This window comes from Cervus canadensis, chromosome 16 (assembly GCF_019320065.1).
Source record: "Cervus canadensis isolate Bull #8, Minnesota chromosome 16, ASM1932006v1, whole genome shotgun sequence".
NCBI lineage: Eukaryota > Metazoa > Chordata > Mammalia > Artiodactyla > Cervidae > Cervus > Cervus canadensis.
In genome coordinates this window covers 59,893,526-59,908,354 of record NC_057401.1, presented here as the reverse complement: position 1 = coordinate 59,908,354, position 14,829 = coordinate 59,893,526, and the positions used below count along the sequence as shown (strand labels likewise).

Sequence of the window (14,829 nt, the reverse complement as noted above, 5' to 3'; positions counted from 1 at the left end):
AGGCTGGAGTCCAGTTCGCAGGGCGCTCCTCCAGGGAGAAGGGCCCACTTGGGCAGGACGTCTTGGGTTCTCCTCCTGGAAGCGATTCTCTAACTCTAAAGCTCTTACCTCCCAGAAAACCCCGTAAATGTTAGGAAACACTCTGAAAATTCTCCTGAGATCTTCAGGAGTTCTCATGATTCTAGAAAGCTAGAATTTTCAAAAAAAATCTTTCTTTTTAAGTGGGGAAAGACGACTAACTACAGTATAAGTCGTTGCATACTAGAAGGAAAGGTAAGAGAAACACTAAGGACAAGGACAAGCCCAAAAAGGTGAGCTTGAAAGAACTCTTTGGCAAATACAAAAATGTTTTCTATCATTTACATCTAGCGCCCTCTGGTGGATTCGGAAAAGGTCCTACGTTCCCACATTTCATTTATCACTTTACAGACTCTTACAGGAGGAATCTGAATAGTAAATGCATGTAATTCAGTGATTGCCTTTATGGAGTTTTATTAAGACGCTACATTCAGGAGTTCTGAATTATTCACTCATTTTTTTAGGTTCACTGAAAAAATATGATGGGATAATCAAACCTGATTCTTCCTCTATAAGTCACTAACAACATTTGAGACGGCAATTTATTCTTGGAATCAATGCAAAGTATTCACATTTAGCAACTGCCAGTGGGCTGCGTTCAGAGGAAAAGCCAGCTAGCAACTGACATTAAACACCTGCTTTCTCATCTACCCTAAGGCAGGTAAGGACAGGGAGGTCTCTCCCCTGACATATGAAATAATAAATGCCACTTGTGAGGAGAGAAAGTACAACCACACACTGTACAAAATTCTGACCTGCTTTTATGTCAAAACAAGGCACTGGACTTGGACAATGCTCTTATGACGTCACAAAACACCGATGACCCACTCCACCAGCTCTCTAGGAGCATCCCTTTTGATGCTAAGATGGTAAATACGGAGCAAAACTGCTTTTTGTCTCCTGCTCTGGCTTCCCAGGTGACTCAGTGGTAAAGAACCCACCTGCCCATGCCGGAGACCTGAGCTCCATCCCTGGGTCGCGAAGATCCCTGGAGAAGGAAATGGCAACCCACTCCAGTATTCTTGCCTGGAGAATCCCATGGACGGAGGAGCCTGGCGGGCTACAGTCCACCAGGGGCACAGAGTCGGACACGACTGAGCAGGCAGGCAGGCAGGGTATATATGCCCAGGAGAGGGACTGCTGGGTCAGATGGTGGTTCTAGTTTCTAGCTTTCTGGCAGCGAAGGGCGTTCGTTGTAAAAGGCCAGAAGGGGAACAGGTGGGGAGGGGACGAGGGGATGGAGAAAGGCATTATAAGCTTTGTAATTGCTTTGGTGTCTGCGTTAATATAACTCCTAGGTTATTTTCCCCTTCTATTTCATCTAAATACATTCCCTGGCTTTCTTCCCTAATGCTTATGGTAATAACGCTGGTAAATAGCATCTGTTTTACTGGGAAATAATATAAATATTGCTGAAAGTTGACTCAGCGGTGCTCGCTGGCGAAGCACCGCAGCGTCTTGGAATTCCCAGAGTTAGGAACCTTCGCAGCGCTTTGTAAACCAGCCTTCGGAAGTTTACAAGCTGCTACGCGGAAAAGGTTCGAATCCCCCACCCCCCCGACGCGGACTTACCGCCCTTTTCCCCCCAGCCCGGCCACTCCGCGGGTCCAGGAGGACGCCGGACGCTCGAGCTCTCCGGCGAGGCCGCTGCGGGTCCCACGGCGCAAGCAGGTGCCTGCGGGAAAACAGCGGCGAGACCTCGGTGAGACTCGGCTGCGCGAGGGGGCCTCCGGGGAACCCCGGCCCCGCCGTCGGGGACCCACCTGCACACCCACCTGCGCCAGCAGCAGCACCCAGAGCGCCGCGCGGCCGAGGACCCGTACGGCCCAGCCGCCCCGCGCGCCCCGCGCCCGCCGCCCGCGCGGCGCCGCCGCGGGGAGAACGCACGGCTCCATCCAGGGGCGCTCGGAGGGGCCCGGAGCCGCGGGAGGCTCCCCAGCCCGGCGGCCCTGCAAAGCGGGCACCGAGGACCAGCCCGGCCGGCGCGCAGCACGGTGTCCCGCCGTGGATGCGCCGCCCGCGCCGGGGTTATTACTGCGGCTCCGCGCCGCGCGGGGGGCGGAGTGGCGGCCGCGGGGGCGGCGGGGGCGGTGGCGGAGCGCCCGCCCGCACCGTGGGAGAGACGGGGAGGGCAGGAGAGGGGAGGGGACGGGGAGAGGCAGGAGGGAGCGCGGCGGGGTGGGGCGCGAGGAGAGGAGCCAGTCGGCGCGCCTGGCCTGCCGTCTCGTGGGCACGCGGGTGGCCGGGGCGGGGGGACCGGGGCGGGGGCGGTGAGCCGCTTTGGGCCACCCGCCCGGAGCGCTCCGGTCTGCAGTCCGCGGCTGGACAAGGCTCGCACCTCGTGGCGCGGCGCCTGGGCGCTTCCCGGGCCCCACTCCCGAGAGCCGGGCGTGCGCATCCGGAGGCCGACACCTGCCACCAGCCGGCATGCGGCGGGACAGCGCCCCCTGGTCCTCCCCTCCCGCCCCGTGGCGCCATCGGGTGTGAAACAGGAGCGCCCAGACCTTCTGGCCGATGCGCGCGTCTGAGAGCAGAGGACGCGAACGGGCGTCGCCGCCGGCGGGTGGGGGAAGCTCCGGCCTCCGTCCCGTCGGCCCTGGGAGGTGCCGGGGCTCCCGGCTCCGGGGGTCCTGGCCCCCGCGGACTGCCCCGAGCGCCTGTCCCGGTGCCGCTGGGGCCCTACGTGCAGCCGATAAGGGAGGCTTTGGCTTCGCGGGTGGGTAGGGGCCCGGGCCAGTTTCTGCGCTGCAGTGTCAGTCGCGCTAGGAGGCTGAGGACGCGCGGCCACCCGGCCGCCTACCAGTCCATCCCGGGTTCTACACCTGTTGATGGCCCTGTGTGTGAACGCACGTGTGTGCGTTTGAACGTGAGCGCACACGTCCCTGCGCGGGGTGTACGTGAATGTGAATGTGCATTATTAGTACTGGTGTCTGTGTCCTTCCCCCGCGTCCGCCGCCGTGCCTGTGTGCGTGCTGCAGCCTGAGCGCGCCGAGTCCCCGGCGCGTGTCCTGCCTGTGACCCCTCTGTTCCGCTCACGGCTGCTGGCCTCCTAGACCTCTTACTTCCCGGGGGTCTCCGGAGTCTGTGCCCTGCTTCGTGGTCCCAGGGCCCCGCACATTCAGTTAAGCCCGTCTTGGCCGGTTTGTGCACCTTTTGGAGAGGAAATGGGTGGCAGTGGTCTCTGGACCCCTTTGCTCTGCTCGCCCTGAGCCCGTGGCTGCCTCTGACTTCTGGCAGCCCGGCGGTGCAGGCTTGCTGGGCAGACACGAAGCACCCTCGGGCTGTGAAGGGCCGACTCTGCCTCCATCTCTCGCTCTCTTTTTCCCCTCTTCCCCATATACATTTATTTGAAAACACTCTTTAGAAGTGGGAGAAATTCTACAAAAAGTCTTGCACTGGGAAGTGGGCTTATGCCCCTCCCCGCCTGCTCCCCCACGAAGTTCCTAACTAGTGTCTACCTCAGCCAGTCCTCCTGGGGCTCACTGGGGCTGGCAAAGGTTCTGCCGGAGGCAGAGAGTCCCTTTGTCCTGAGGACTGGGCGTTGCTCGCTTGGTAAACGGGGGATCTCTAATTATCTCTAATTGTGTCAAAGGTAACATGCAAGGGCATCAGGTTTTCCAAGTCTAACTACCATCACGTGAGCACACCCATGGCTCTCTTTCTGTAAGTTCATCAGATGGAATGAAACAAGAATGGCCAGGAAAAAAGGATTCACTTTTGGAATTCTTTTATTCCCCTTTTGGAATACAGCCAAAATCCATCTTTCCTGTCGTGAAGAAGTGATAGCGATATCCTTTACATTGATGAAGGTTTTCCAGGTGTTTTAGCCCCTCACTGAATCCAGTGCTCATCCTAGATGACACAGATGAAGGGCATGCACCGGCCTGGGGGCGAGGTTGGGGGCTGAGAGAAAGGAATTGAATGGACTGGGTAGAGAAGGGTCATAGAACACATGGAGCCCATTTGTGATTTATAATAAGATGTATGTATTTGGTCTCTTCCAACTTCTGGCACAGAGCTCCCCAAATTTGGAATTTCCTGAGTGCTGAGAGCAATGAAGTTACCTTTCGGTGTGTTAATGTGGTGGCTTTACACCCAACGGGAGACAAGTTGCCCAGGGATCTAATCCTGTGTTTGCGCTGTGCTGAGTTGCTCAGTGGCATCTGACTCTCTGTGACCCCTTGGACTATAACTGGCCAGAAGCTGCCATAATTCCAAGAACTGGCCTCAAAGACATGGGAACCAATAGACCCCAGAGCTGAAGATTAACTATACCTAAAACAATGAAGATGATGCTGATCAGACCACTGGTGACCAATTTCAAGATGACTGTCAGAGCTGTCTGTGCTGTTTCTGCACACAGTCCCCTTCTGTCCAGAAAACCTCTTGCCCCACTGGTTGCTAGTGGTGGTGGGGGCGGGGGGAGTCAGCATTTGGACAGATGTCCACCCCACCCCACCTACAGTTGCCCGAATCAGAAGTAGAGCAAACTTTCCTTTCCACCAGCCTGGCCTGTTTATCGGTTTTGGGCAGTGAGGAGCCCGACCCCAGCATACACCTCTCGGTACCCTGACTGGTGAACGCTGGTCGTCTTGTCTGTCCAGGCGGGTGGCCTGTGTTTGGCGGTCCTTTAGCCCTGGGCCAGGGGTCCCCCTCAGGAATGGAGAAAAGGGGAGGTGAGGAAGCGCACATGTGCAGACTTCCTTTTCAGGTTTTGTTTTCTGGACTTTTGGCAACTTTGTAAAATTAACTGGAAAGACTTCCAAGTGATTTCCTTGCTCTGGAACATTTGGAACATGTGGCAGTTATCTGGGCCTCCCCAGTATGCTGAATCGTTCTAGAACATAAGCGTTTTTATTCCCAGTGTTTTTTCCATCTCTGCCTCCGGAATTCACCTGACATGTACCCCATCTGGGCTTTCCGGGTGGCGCTCGTGGTAAAGAGCCCACCTGTCAATACAGGAGATGTAAGAGATGTGGGTTTGACCCCTGGGTCGGGAAGATCCCCTGGAGGAGGGCATGCGACCCTCTCCAGTGTTCTTGTCTGGAGAATCCGGACAGAGGAGCCTGGTGGGCTACAGTCCGTGGGGTTGCAGAGTCAGACATGACTGAGCAACTAAGCATAGCAGGGTGTTTAGCGTTAAGATAGGTCAGTATAGAGTTTAGGTAACTCTGATGTTACAAAATGACAAAAACCATTATTGAAAAATAAAAGGTATATTTGTGTGTATGTCTAAGTAAGGTTGATAAAAATTCTACTCTACAGGTGAGATGACTATACTCTAACATACACTGCTTTCTTTGTAACTGAATATCAGGGAACTAAGGTAAAATCCCTTTTGAAAAAGTGAAAGTAAATACCAGTGATAAAAATAATAAGACATGGGAAGAGAAAAGTAAAGACATTTTTTGGTGTTTAGAAAAGTAAAGAGATTTTGAATATTTAGAGAACAGCAACAGAAAAATAAAAATCAGGCTTAGGTGTGACAACCCAAGATATAAAAAAAAATCAGCACACACGATAAATTAAATTTGCTTATTATAAAACAAGATCTTAGATCTTGTTATGGAAGTAAAATTCGGTCATGTACTCTTAAATGTACACATGTACTGCAAAGGAAAACTGAAGAACTGAATGAATTGTTATTTTCATATTAAATTATTTATCAGGTAAAATGGAGAATGCCAAAATAAGATGCTAGATGTGTTTCCTATCCTATAGGAGACTTCACTTTCCCATCTGTGTAATGGACATGATAAAAATAGAACCTACTCCAAAAGGTTAGTATGAGGACAGAATAAGGGAATGTTTACAGAGAACTTAGAACAATGCCGGGAATGTAGAAACTGATATGTAAGTTTAACAGCACTTTAACTTAAATGCATTTTAGTGCACGTGAATGAAAAATAATGCGTATTATTTTAAAAAATAGAAAAAATGAGAAAAAAAAAAAAAACAGTTGGCAGAATCAGACGAGTATAGAGCAAATTTCAACATGAGCATCAACATTCCCCTTGCTCCAACCGTTGCGTCCAAGCCCAGTTGATTTACATGGGAAATAGTTGCAGTGATCCTTCCAGAATAAAGATTGCATCTCTTGAACAGAATTCAGTATTTCTGCAGCCCCAAGACCAAGAATTGCACAGCAAATCTGATGTGACAAATTGGATTCCTTTTTCCCATATCATGTCTCATTTGTGAAGGTTTGGATAACTGGAAAAAACTGCGCATCTGACTCACACAAACTATGGGGAAAGAGAAACCAGTCTTTCTCTTTGCTAAAGGATCTGGGAAAAGCCTGGATAATTCTCAGAGATGAAGAATGCCATCTATAATGTTGTGAACACCACAGTTTGTGTTTAACTTAATGCCCTGGGTCAGATTCAAGTGGGAAACCATGTCTTGGACAACTAATTAACATCATGATTCTGTGATTGAGCAATTTTAGTTCAGCTGTCTCATTCTATCTTCATGAGATGAAAAAAAAAATACAACTTCTCAAGCTACAAAATTTCAAATCAGTAACCACATGACACTATTTTACAGATAGAGACCAGAGTATTTATTGGTACTTTATTAAGGTTGTTTTTATGAACAAAAACAGCTGTGGGTCTGTAAAGTCACTAAGATACAAAACTTCCCATTAATTCCTGATAACTGAGTAATCCTATGTTTGGGGAAATTTGGATTTGCAATGATTACTTCTTAATAATGCAAATAAAATCATCTCACTTGCTGGCTTTCTTTACCCATTCCCTCGAAAGAACCAATGAGTTTGGTTAATGTCTCTAAAATATCTTTGAGTCACACCTCCAATGTGATAGGAAAGATTGAGGGGAGGAGGAGAAGAAGGGGGTGGCAGAAAATGAGGTGGTTAGATAGCATCACCGACTCAATGGACGTGAGTTTGAGCAAACCCCAATAGATAGTGAAGGACAGAGAAGCCTGGCTTGGTGCAGTTTGTAGGGTTGCAAGGAGTCGGACATAGCTTAGCGACTCAGCAAAAACGAAAACAACTGGTGTGATAAGCGTACAAATCTGATGGCATCCTTCAGCAAAATTTGGGATTCAAAAATAAACTCGATACATAATAATAACGAAGAATTAAATCAATAGAAATGCAGATCATGCTTTTTCCAACTGCCTTTAACATTCAGCAGCCCCTCTTAGCAGGGACAGGCATGGGTTTGGACACTGGAAAGTCAGTTTGTAGAAAGAAAGCACTGTTCTCACATTCTCCTGTCCGTTCATGTCTGAAGGTGTGCTCACAAGTGCCTTTTTCTGGTGGCTCAGCTGGTAAAGAACCCGCCTGCAGTGCAGGAGACCTGGGTTCAATTCCTGGGTCAGGAAGATCCCCTGGAGAAGGGGAAGGCTACCCACTCCAGTATTTTTGGGCTTTCCTTGTGGCTCAGCTGGTAAAGAATCCGCCTGCAATGCAGGAGGCCGGGGTTTGATTCCTGGGTTGGGAAGATCCCCTGGAAAAGGGAAAGGCTACCCACTCCAGTATTCCGGCCTGGAGAACTCCATAGACTGAATAGTCCATGGGGTCGCACAGAGTTGAACATGACTGAGTGACTTTCACTTCCACCTTCTCTGTTTGTCAGGCTGTATTCTCTTCTCTCTTTTCCTCTGCCTGCTATCACATCCTCTGTTTGCGGGGCCTTGGTTATTGATCGCCTTTCCCCTGGAATGCCTTGCTCATTCCCACATCTCCCCCACCCAGGGGGACCCGGAATGCCGTAGGGTTCGACACCTGTTAGTTACCTGGATGGTGGAACATATCTACCTTCGAGTTTCCTTTTACCTTTATAATTCTCAGGAGAATTCATAATTCTCACTCTCCCGGACAGTCATAGAAGAGCTGGTATCTTTGACTCCATCCTGCAAACCTCCAAACTCTGCCTCAGTGATGGGTGGAAAGTACAAGCTTCCCAAGGGTATTTCAGCATGCCAATTTTTGGAAGAAGGACATTATTTTTGTGCTTAGAGATAGAGTGGCTAGCATGATGAAGTTATCTCCCCAGGTGGAACTGATTAACTGTGGACACTTAATTTCCGTGTCCTCTCTCTCGTCCGTACGCCCTGCAGTTGAGCACAGAGAGGAGAATCTGAACCCGCGCTTTAGAACACAGAGCAGATTTAAACCTTTCAATTCAAACTCTGCCCTCATATTTTAAAAGATTTGGGCTTCTTCTTCGTCATGCTTCAAGCCTAGATGAGGACGGGGGGCGGGAACGTTGATCAGATTCCAGGAAAGGATCTGAACCAGTGAGGCTCAGTGGCTGGTAGACTCCAGGGTCGCCTGGCAAGGGGACACGGGTGCTCAGAGCTGGACCACACGGACGTCAGATCAACTTAGAGCCACGTGGCAAAGCCGGGACCGCAGTGGCTCCAGGCCCGGAGTGGAGACTCAGAGCCAGAACTGAGTGCAAATGCCCATCGACAGATCGGAGCACAGGGCCATTGAGGTGGAGGAGACAGCCCTGAGCGTTTCTGCCCTTTGAGACGCTGTGGCACTCAGCAGCTCCTCCTCCTCCTGTCGTCTGCTTCCTGTTTTGAGCAGGTTGTGTGGTTTTTGATACAACTGCCAACAAGCTGGGGGCTCATTCTCCTTGGTAAGATGGGTTTGCAATTCCATAAGGAGATCTCCCTCCCCAGTTCAGTTCAGTCGCTCAGTCGTGTCCAACTCTTTGCGACCCCATGGACTGCAGCACGCCAGGCCTCCCTGTCCATCACCAACTCCCGGAGTTTACTCAAACTCATGTCCATCGAGTCAGTGATGCCATCCAACCATCTCATCCTCTGTCGTCCCCTTCTCCTCCTGCCCCCAATCCCTCCCAGCATCAGGATCTTTTCCAATGAGTCAACTCTTCGCATGACGTGGCCAAAGTATTGGAGTTTCAGCTTCAGCATCAGTCCTTCCAGTGAACACCCAGGACTGATCTCCTTTAGGATGGACTGGTTGGATCTTCCTTGCAGGCCAAGGGACTCTCAAGAGTCTTCTCCATCACAGTTCAAAAGCATCAATTCTTCGGCGCTCAGCTTTCTTCACAGTCCAACTCTCACATCCATACATGACCACTGGAAAAACCATAGCCTTGACTAGATGGACCTTTGTTGGCAAAGTAATGTCTCTGCTTTTTAATATCCGTCCCTAGATTCATCTCCAAATGCTGCCTCGAGTCACAGAGCACACGCAAGCATGGGTGCGGTTCACAAGCATCCCTGCCCCGTTCCCCGCTATGTTTATAAAGGTCAGATGTGGACTTGATCACGTTTTCCAGCCAGTTCAGGTTCGCCTTTCCTTAGGAGCCCATGGAAAGTAGCAGCGGCTAGTTTCTGCTATACGTCCTAGCATTCGCTCTCAAGTGGAAGAAATGTGTCGGTGATGAGCTTTGGGTTAAGAGAGAGGCAGTTAAAAGAGTCTGCCTCTACTGGGGAGAAACCTTCCAGACGGAGCTTGGTTACGGCCGCTCATAGCTTGTAGCTGAAAGAAGTCAGAGGAACAACGTGCGAAGGGCGTCTCGGGTCTCACCCAGACCCTTTAATTGGCGTCCAGCCCCCACACTCACCAGCACCATCCGAAACACCAGGCTCTGACCCGCATGTGACTCCCAGGCTCAAGTCTAAGTCATCTGTTTTAACTCCCAGCCTGTTCCTGTGGCTCCTGACCCCGATCAGGCTGGGCCCCCCGCAAGCAGCCCCCACGTGATCACCTTCACGCCTCTCTTTGCTCCCTGTCCATGCCCTCGCTGACTCCCAGCAGCAGTCACTCCCTGACCATGAAGTCCAGGACGACTCACAAGCCTGCCCGAGCCCCAAACCAACCCCCCACCCCAGCCCCTGGCTTCATTCCATCGCCTGTCACCTGCTGCCAGGCCAGGCTCAGAACCTGGAGCTTTAGGGGAACCTCCACTGACCGGAGCTCCCCAGTGGCTCAGATGGTAAAGCGTCTGCCTACAATGTGGGAGACCTGGGTTCAATCCCTGGGTCAGGAAGGTCTCCTGAAGAAGGAAATGGCAACCCACTCCAGTATCCTCGCCTGGAAAATCCCATGGATGGAGGAACCTGGTAGGCTACCGTGGGGTCGCAAAGAGTCAGAGTCGGACATGACTGAGTGACTTCACTTTCTTTCTTTCTTTCTTTCCACCGACCGGATCATCCTTTCTCCTTCCAGGCTCCGGGCTTGGGTCTCAGAGAAAGATTGAGGGAGATTCAAAGTTAGGTTTCTTTTCCAGCCTGGGTGGGTGTGAATGGGGGGTGAGTGGGCTTGATTCATCCTTACCTGCAGAGTCTGACTCATAAACACACTCACGCATACACTCATCCTCAGAGGATGTTCTGGGAAACCCCAGCCCCCCGCCAAGACAGGGACAGAGCCCCCTGGTGTCCCCCACCAAGAGACAGAGTCCCTGTCCCTTCCATATCTATGGAAAATCTGAATCTGGAAAAAGGAACCCCCAGGGGGTCCAGAGAACCCCAGGATGCTCTCTGTAACCGGGCAGCATCAACACCAGAGGAGGGGTCTGAGAGTGAGGGGTCTCAGAGGAGGCAAACAGGCAGGGAGGGCCGGCCACACCCCCTGATGTCTGGACCCTTGTCCCCAAGGGACCCCTTGGTGACACTGGCAGGGAGCTGGTGGCCTGGGGCGGCCTCTGCAGGAATTTGAGAGCCCTGATCAGGGAGGGAAGTCAGTGGTCAGCCCCTGCAGATCACCTCCGGGCCCAGGGAGCAGATGTAGAAATTCTGAGTTCAGCTGATGAGACCGTCCAGGGCTTGAGGCTGAAAAGTGCCGGCCGAGTGGACCGAGCAGCCGGGGACCTGAAACGTGACATGCATGCTGAGCGGGGACACACCGTCCACGTGAGCGCGGAGAAGACGTCCCGAGGACAGTGGCCACTGGAGCCCCGGGTTAGAGGTGAGAGCCGAGTTCTCGGTGGGGAAAGGGGCTCTCCTAAGGGAACTCTGAATGCCAGGCTGTGATCATTGAGAAGCAGAACATGGGCCTCAGTGTGGCCTCGGTTCTGTGGTGCAAGCGAGAAGGATTCAGGGTTTGAACCAGAAGAGTTGGTGTACCCTGGAAGGGGATAAGGACCTTTCCCGGGTTGGTGGGGAAACCGGAGGGGAGGCCTGGTGGCCAGAGGGGCAGGGGGGAGTCTGTCCTTGGGGGGCGGCTCGTGTAATGAGGTGCCAGGGCTTCTCCGGCAGCTTAGTCAATAAAGGATCTGCCTGCGAGGTCTGCAGTGCGGCAGACTTGGGCTTGATCCCCGGGTTGGGAAGATCCCCTGGAGGAGGGCATGGCAACCCACTCCAGTATTCTTGCCTGGGGAATCCCGTGGACAGAGGAGCCTGGCGGGCTGCAGTCCATGGGGTCCCAGTCACACATGGCTTTGTCACTAAACCCCATGAAACCACGGCTTGGAGTCAAAGCCGTGTGGGTCATCAGAGAAACAGGGGCACCCGAGAAGCTCTGAATTCCAGAGCAGAGGGGGACTCCTTGCTGGTTCCTTTGGGAATTGGGTGGTGGGGGACAGAGGCTGTCTCAGAAAATGCCGCCAAGGCCCCTGAGCAGACACCTCCTCCACCCCCGGGGGGGAGCTGCAGGGACCCCAGGAGGGTGAGTGACCCCAGCGGAGCCGGCTCCTTGTTTTTAGGTTCCATCCCTAACACACCTAGGCTTCCCTGGTGCTGCACACGGGAAAGCGTCTGCCTGCAGTGTGGGAGACCTGGGTTCAGTCCCTGGGTTGGGAAGATCCTGTGGAGAAGGAAACGGCAACCCACTCCAGTACTCTTGCCTGGAAAATCCCATGGATGGAGGAGCATGGTAGGCTACAGTCCACGGGGTCGCAAAGAGTCAGACACGGCTGAATGACTTCACTTTCTTTCTTTCCTAACACGCCTATGATGCAGGTCGAGAATTCAGCCTGGTTTTGTGTTTGTCTTTTGTCCCTGCTATCAGCTAGGCGAAATGAGGGCTTGTACCCAAAGTGAACTCAGGTTCAAAGGAAAAAGAAAGGCACATTCCTTCTGTGCATTTTGGTTATTTCTACTCATTTTAAACGTGCCATGTAGAAGTCCAGTTGACAAGAGGGTGCTGGAGACACAGCCCCTGGACACCCTTGGGCCTCTCGACCCCCACCCAAGGGACCTTCAGGCATCCAGCCTGGGTGCTCCCGACCGTGGGCGGGACCAGAGTGGGAGAGACCTGTTCTGGTTCCAGCCTGGGCCTGGCCCAGGAGATGGTTGGTGGGGCTCAGGCCCTCCGTTGTTGTCTGTGCGACCTCTGTGGACTTCTTTTTCTGGAATATTCCTTTGTATCCATGGAGTATTAAAAGAGATGGTAGGGAGGTGTGCGACTTGGCTGCTCATTGACATTTTTTTCTTTTCCACCTTAGCTCCTCTTTCTGGTCTCTGTCGATTTCCCAGAGCACAGACTTGAAAAAGGAACATTCCCAAGGATACCCATTCAGACGTTGCATGCTTTTCGGTACAGTAAAGACGGGTTGTGAAAACATGGTCTGTGGAAATGCCTTTCTTCTCGGGGACCCTGGCCCTTGGGTACAAGCTCTCTGCTTGCAACAACTTGCAGAGTTGGCATATAACAAAATAATTCCCTCCGCCCTGCCGAGGGGCTGAGCTGTGGTTTGCTGGTGAGGATGAAATGCTTGCTGGGACTTGGTGCCTTTCAACAGATCTTTTCTAGAATTTTGTAACATGCTTCTGCTGCCATCTGCTCAGCTTGCCAAGTGAGTTAAATATAGGGTTGGCCAAAAAGTTCAAGTTTTCTGTAACATCTTACAGAAAACCCCAAACGAACTTTTTGGCCAGCCCAATATAAAGAGGGGCTGCCCTTTCTCCTCTGTGTCCTCTGTAACGTATCCCTATCTATTGGCAACAAATGTGGTCCTCTTAGAGTGAACCGTTTCCCCGGGGTCATAACTGTCCTATATGGGAGTCTCTGCTGTATAAATTCTACCTCCTGAATTGCTTTTATTTTATTTTTTTGGTGTCCAGTTCATCAGCCATCTTAAAATTTTACTTTAGTTTCTAGAGTAAAAGGAACTTCACATTACTCAGTGAATAGCTGCAATTAACTCGTTTCTAGAGTTGGAATATCACACATTTACCCTAGATTATTGTTGTGCTGTAGCCTTTAAGGTCTAATGTTGTTTCTATTTTATTTATTTTAAAATTAATTAATTTATTTTTTATTTATTTTTATTTATTTATTTTTAATTAATTTATTTTTGACTGCACTAGGTCTTCATTGTGGTGTGCGGGCTTCTCTAGCTGTGGCTAGCAGAGGCTTAGTTGCCCCATGACTGGTGGAATCTTAGTTCCCTGACCAGGGATCAAACCCAAGTCCCCAGCATTGGAAGGTGGATTCTTAACCACTGGCTCACCAGGTAAGTCCTTAATGTAGGTTTCAAAATCTAATGATTTTGCATAAGTCAATATATTTTAAATTGGAAATACTTAAAAAATGTTTAACATAATTTTAAAGAGTTTAAATAAAATTTTTGTAAATTTGGTGTCTTTTTTTTTTTTTTTATTGTGAAGCACTGACAGACAAAAGTCAGCTTGTGAATGCAGCATATTTGAAGGAATGATACTCAATTTCCCAGCCAACCTGGAAATCTAAGGGTAGCAATGATAAAAGCTTCTTTAACCCAGATTGTTAAACCCACAAAATAATCATCTGAAAGTAACTGGTTGGCCCTTAAAGTGAAAGTGTTAGTCACTCAGTCGTGTCCAACTCTTTGCAACCCTATGGACTGTAGCCTGCCAAGCACCTCTGTCCAGGGGATTTCCAGGCAAGAATACTGGAGTGGGTTGCCATGCCTTCCTCCAGGGGATCTTCCCAACCCAGGGATCGAACCTGCGTCTCTTCTTTCTCCTGCATGGTGGGTGGGTTCTTTACCACTAGTGCCATGGGAAGCCCATGATTGTATATAGTAAGTCATGAAGCTTGGCTTGTGGACAGATGGGCCCTGCTCCTTTTTATGGGGTAGGCTTCAGTTCTAGAACAGAGAATAGTCTAGATTGCTCTCTTCTTGTTTACAGTCTGTCTCCTCCATGTGTTCGTGTGTTCTTTGGGTCCAATTTCCTCTTCCAGGAAAGTGAGCTTGGGTGCTGACCTGGGCTGAAAAACACTGGCTTCCAGGAATCTGGTGTCGGGTCTAGGGTGACAGAGGAACTTTCTCTGTAGGCTTTATTGGGTCAGATGCAAGATTTGATCAGAGGGGGGAAAAATTAATCCTGGAGAGAAGCCTAGCTGGATCCAAGGCCCTGGGGCCCTGGAGGGCTCTGCCAGGTGCTCTTGGAAAGGAAGCCCAACCTTGTCCATGAATTAGCGAAGAAGCAGCATGAAGGACCCCAAGCAATCTTAAAGGCCCAGGCCAGGGGCGCCATTAACATTGGTCACCTGAGTGCATAAGCCAACACGTGTATGCTTGTTGTTGTAGGGAGGCTTTACCTAATAGAGTGAGCTGCCTCAGGAAATTCACAGCATCCTGGGTAAAAGTTCAGAAAACAAAATTCTGTCTATGTTCTGTTCTACCCACCTGATGGCTAGAGGGACAACTGATATCCGTCTAGCAATTGCAAAGTGAAACACTGGATGTGGTCCAAAGGCAGATTTTGTAAAAGTTCTTTTTGAATTTCATGAGAAGCTAAGCATTTGTTCCACCTGGTCAGCACATACTTTGTTTTGGTATTGCCTCAAAAGTCAAATGAACCCTTGACTGCAAA

General features: G+C 50.8%; 1 protein-coding gene across 2 annotated transcripts in view; it reads right to left on the bottom strand.

Moving 5' to 3' along the window:
* Positions 1–2,465, bottom strand: part of ADAMTS16 (ADAM metallopeptidase with thrombospondin type 1 motif 16) — a 184,581-nt gene extending 182,116 nt beyond the window's left edge. The window contains exons 1-2 of one of the 2 annotated variants that reach the window (XM_043488833.1): positions 1,842–2,465; positions 1,651–1,753 (exon numbers count right to left, since the gene is read on the bottom strand). In XM_043488833.1, coding sequence (XP_043344768.1) covers positions 1,651–1,753; positions 1,842–1,973 — 235 coding nt within the window. In that variant the 5' untranslated portion in view covers positions 1,974–2,465. The remainder of the gene's footprint in view (positions 1–1,650; positions 1,754–1,841) is intronic. The other variant, XM_043488834.1, reaches the window with a different exon arrangement.
* Positions 2,466–14,829: the final 12,364 nt, after the last annotated feature.